Consider the following 5373-nt stretch of genomic DNA (forward strand, 5'->3'; position numbering starts at 1 on the left):
CAGATGGTCACATGATTTATTAGCAATTTTTAACTCTTCTGCCTCTTTGTTCCTCTAGGAAACAAGAACAAAGATTTGTATCTACATGTGATGTGCAGAGAATTGGAATAGAAGGGTTAAAAGAAAAGAGTGGGCATCTAAGCTGTGACAGTGACTCACAGTGGACTCCCCTAATAGATATTCTAGAAGGATTCCCAGTTTGAAAACAAGAAAAGTGAATGCTTTGTCATTATGGAAACTTGAAGCAATGAATATTTTATTCCATTAGCACAAAGCTGAGGTGTCACCATGCTATTCAAAGTGGCAGAACTTCCACTGAGGAATAAGCTTGATGCTGGCCGCTCCCACCCTAGTTGGTGACACAGAATGGACCTGCAGGACCCAGGTGCAGAAGGATTCCTCCAGCTGATTTTGTTTAGACCCAGCTGGGCCTGGTGTGAAACCACAAAAAAAAATCCCTCAGAAAACAAGGTGAAAATTGCTAAAAAGGAGAGAGCGTTGCCCTCTTTATATAGCTTCTCGGAAAGCTGATGATGACATCTCCAATCAAACAAGATATGAGTCTCTTGACAAGACACCCTTTCTTATTCCCCCAGAAAGCTGTGTGTATTTCTTCTGATCTCAACAACATGGTTGTTTCTTCCCGGCCAAGTCTACTATAGATGTCAATTTTCTTTCCACCAAGAAAGTAATCTGCATTGTGTCAATGTTCCTCAATCTCCTCTAGAGAGTTTACCAATAAAACAGTTCTGGATACAGAAATATTTCCATTTGCATGAAGTACAAGCTAACTAAAATTAGAAAAAAAAAAGTTCCATATTAACATTTAGTACCTTCTTCTACTCCTATCTTCCACATTTATAGTGGACCAATAATGGAGTTTGAGGGTAGATTTTCTTTGAAATCTTAGAAATTTATCCAACAAACGTATATTAAGCTCCAATTGTGCCAGGCTTTATACTGAACACTAGGAAGGCAAAGACAAATTCATTCATTTATGCATAAAAATGTTTTGAGTATTGAACTTCCACTTTGGGCCATGATGGAGTAAGTGGTATTGGAATTATTCTCTCACCAAAAACAACTATAAACCTGGGCAAATAATAAGTGGAAAAATTTTTTTCAGGTATTGGACAATAGCACTCGTTTGATGCTTGAAAGACAGGAAACACAAAGTGAGCTACACATTCACTGCAGTTTTCTTCCTTGGGGCACTTTCCTGACCACCCAGAAATGTGGAACCCGAGAGGAGAATAATGATCTCAGTGATCTGAGGAGACAGAGTACTTTGAGGCTGTTGAGGTGGCTGGAATGCACATACCATGGTAGAGCTAAGAGAAATCAGTACAGAGGGGTTCCCAGTTATCTTTGTGGTGAGTACCCCGGGGTACTTGCCTGAGTGCTGGACAGACCATAAGCAACATAAGACTCCAAGGGTGTAGCAGAGAGCAAGTACTGGGTGGCAGAGGGCTGAACGGAGATACTACCAAGCTGTTCTGGGAGGGGTTGGAGTTCAGCCACGCCAGAGTTGAGAGACCTTGCTGAGCACTGGACATTCAAGTACGACCCAGAAAGGCCATGCCTTAGGAGTAAGTAACACTCCCGAGAATAACAGTCATAACCTAGGACAAAGGACAAAAGCAAAATATATCTGGCTCAATAAAGCCTAAAACCAATCCAGACAGGGTCAAGAGGATTCACCAGTAAGTTGACCTGCTTGCCAGAATAAAACTTAATATGATTCTGACTCCTCACAATTTATTACCCAAAATATCCAGCACATAATACAAATCACTAGACGTGCAAAAAGAAAGGGGGGCAGGAAAAGGTGACCCACATTCACAAAAAAAGCTGGCAATAGCTACAGACCTCAAGATGATCCAGATGTTGGATTTAGCAGATAAGGAGTCTTTAAAACTATTGTAAATTTGTTCAAGAAAAGATGGACAATGAATGAATAAATGGATGGAGAATCTCAGCAGAGAAACTGAAAATATAAAAAATAACTAAATGGAAATCCTAAACCTAAAAAAGACAATATCTGAAATTAAAAATTTGCTGGATTAAAGTCAGATTTTACTTGGCAGAAAAGTCAGTGGAGCTGAAAACAGATGAATGGAAGTTATCCAAATTTAAGAACAGAAAGAAAAAATATTGAAAAAAATGAACAGAGCCTCAGTAATCTGTGGAACAATATCATTTCCTTGGATGACTGGAGTCCAGGGAAAGGAGAGAAAGAATGAGGCAGAGAAAAATATTTTAAGAAGTAATGGAAGAAATGTATCCAAATTTGATGAAAAACTTAATTCATAGATCCAAGAAGTTCAGATAACCCCCAAACAGGATAAATACAAAAACAACTACACCGAGCCCCATAAGTTCAAACTACTGAAAATCAAAGATTAAAATAAAATCTTAAAAGCATCCAGAGGAAAAAAAAAAGAAACATAACATATAGGGAAATAATTATAACAACTAACTTCTCATTAGAACAGATTTGGAAACCTGAAGAAAATGGAACAAAATCCTTAAAGTGATGAGACGTGTATTAGTTTGCTATGGCTGCCATAACAAAGTATCATAGACTGGATAACTTAAACTACAGAAATTTATTGTCTCACAGTTCTAGAAGCTAGAAGTTCAAAATCAGGAGTTGGTTGATTCCTTGACAGGGTTGGTTCCTTCTGAGGACTGTGAGGGGAGGTCTATTCCAGGTGTCTATTTTTGGCTTGCAGATGATTGCCTTTCCCCTGTGCCTCTTCACATTATCTTCCCTCTATGCATGTCTCTGTATCCACACTTCCTCTTTTTCTAAGGACGCCAATTATATTGGATTAGGCTTCCCTAATGACTGAATTTAACTTGATTACCTCTGTAAAGACCCTATCTCCAAATAAGGTCACATTCTAAGGAACTGAGGATTAGGACTTCAACAAAGGAATTTGGCGGGGGGGGGGGGGGGGGTGGGGGGGGGGGCGGGGGGGGCGGGTGTGGAGGGAATGGAGAGACACACAAATCAACCCATAGCAAAAGAAAGTTTTAAAAACCTGTCAGGCTATAATTCTATATCCGGTGAAAATATGCTTCAAAAATGAGAATAAAATAAAGGGTTTTTTTCCAGGGAACTTTTTTTGCGACCAGACACTTATTTCAAGAAACGCTAAAGGAAGTTCTTTAGATTGAAGGGAAAAGCTACATAAAAAGTCAAATCCACAAGAAGAAATTAAGAACTCCAGAAATGTTAAGTCCATAGGTAAATATGAGTCTACTTTCTTTTTTTCCTAGTTTCTTTAAAGGATAATGTTTATAATATATACAGAAGAAAAATATGTGACAAGAGTACAAAAGAATTATACTGTTACAAGTCTCTGAAGTGTTAAAGTGGTACAATGTTGATTCTAAGTGGGCTGTGATAAAATAAGGATGCAAAACATAATCCCTGGAGCAACCACAAAAAGAATACAAAGATTCAGAGCTTAAAAAGGAGGAAAAGTGGAACTGTAAAAAAATAATTAAGCCAAAAGAAGGCAAGAAAGGTTGGAAGGAGTGGGGAGGAATAGAACATTAAAAACAGATGGGACAAACGGAAAACTAACAGAAGACAGAGGGCTTAAACCTAACTGTAGCAGACTGTACTTCCCCTATATTGCCACAATAACATTTCCCATCTTCTGCATGGGTCTGTATTCATTTTCCAAGCCTACTATAGCTAATACCACAAACCAGGTGGCTTATACAACGGAAACTTACTTCCTCATGGTTCTGGTGGCTAGAAGTCCAAGATCACCATGCCAGCAGAGTTTCCTTCTGAGGCCTCTTTCCTTGGCTTGTAGAGGCTGTCTTCTCCCAGTGTCTTCACGTGGTCTTTTTCCTCTGTGTGTGTCCCTGTCCTAACCTCTTCTTATAAGGGTACTACTTATATGGCCTTAGGACACACCCACAAGATCGCACTTTACCTTAATCACCTCTTTAAAGGCCCTGTCTCCATATAGAGTCACATTCTGAGGTACTGGGGGTTTGGACTTTAACATACGAATTTGAAGGGACCCAGTTTGGTCCATAACAGGGCCTTTGCCACTCAGGTCAGGAGTCGTGGGCGGCAGCGGCAGTACGAAGCGCATGCTCGGGGCCAGTCCTGAGGAGCAGAAAGCTGCGGAGGGAGAGGGGAAACGGCTGCCGAAAACAAGCCGGAGGAGCGTTTCCCAAAGTGAATTCTGCGGAAATAGCACCTACTCTGTTCTCAACACCTTGCCACCTATAGAAGATGATCATGGGAACAGCGATGGTAGTCATGTAAAAATCTTTTCACTGAAAAAGCTGCTTGAATGTCTGCCGAAATGTTCAAGTTCACCCAAAGAGAGGTACCTTTGGAACACTAATGAGAGATCATGACGCAGCTGGGCTTTTGGATTTCTTTTTAATAATGTGTGACCTTTCACCTTTGATCCCCTAACCTGCATTACCTTGGTAACCATTTCATTTTTTAATTTCATTTCATTTTTTGATTTTGGTGCGCGAGCTGGAACATTTCATCTCTCAAAGTGTAACATGCTGATTTCCTCGAATAGAGATAACCCTTTGAGCGATACATTTGCAAAATGCTGTGTTCATTTTCTGTATTACAATTAATTTCAGTTTTAAAAATTAAAAGAAAAACAAAACGGACGCAGAGTTGTTTCTCCATCCCTTTGAATCTGGATAGGTTCTGTTAAGGCTTTGACCAATGAATTATGACAGAAGTGATATTCCTGTCAGTTCTGGGCATGGCCCCGATCTGACCTGGCTGTGTGCTTACAATGCAACACTACTATGCAAAAAAAGGGATTGAACTACTGGTAGACTCAACTCAGATGAAACTCAAAACCAGTGTGTTGAAAGAAGCCAGACACAAAAGAATGCATACTTTATGATTCCATTTATATGAAGCTCAAGAACAGGCTAAAGTAATTTAATGTGATAGAAACTAGAAGAGTGATTCCCTCTGTTTGGGGGAGAATGGTTTGACTAGAACGAACCAATGAGGGAAATTTCTTGGCGATGGAAATATCCATAACTTGGTTGGTTGCATGAATGAAGATATTTGTTAAGACTTGTCAATCTATATGCTTAAGACATGTACATTTCACTGTTTGTATTAGTTTCCTTTCACTGCTGCAACAAATTACTACAAGCTTAGTGGCTTAAAACAAATTTATTATTTTATAATTCTGGACATCAGAAGTCCAAAATAGGTATCACTGTGTTAAAACCAAGGTGTCAGCAGGGCTGGTTCCTTCTGGAGGCTCTAAGGGAGAATCCATTTTCTTGCCCCCTCCAGCTGCTAGAAGCTGCCCACATTCCTTGGTTTGTGCTTCCCTTTCATCTTCAAAGCCA

At 39.7% G+C, this 5373-nt stretch overlaps 1 protein-coding gene across 1 annotated transcript; it reads left to right on the forward strand.

Moving 5' to 3' along the window:
- Positions 1 to 4119: 4119 nt before the first annotated feature.
- Positions 4120 to 4392, forward strand: LOC132376079 (calmodulin-binding transcription activator 1-like). Its single transcript, XM_059941621.1, has one exon. The coding sequence runs from the start codon at positions 4120 to 4122 to the stop codon at positions 4390 to 4392; it is 273 nt and encodes a 90-aa protein (XP_059797604.1).
- The last annotated feature ends 981 nt before the right edge of the window (positions 4393 to 5373 follow it).

This window comes from Balaenoptera ricei, chromosome 12 (genome assembly GCF_028023285.1).
Source record: "Balaenoptera ricei isolate mBalRic1 chromosome 12, mBalRic1.hap2, whole genome shotgun sequence".
Lineage (NCBI taxonomy): Eukaryota > Metazoa > Chordata > Mammalia > Artiodactyla > Balaenopteridae > Balaenoptera > Balaenoptera ricei.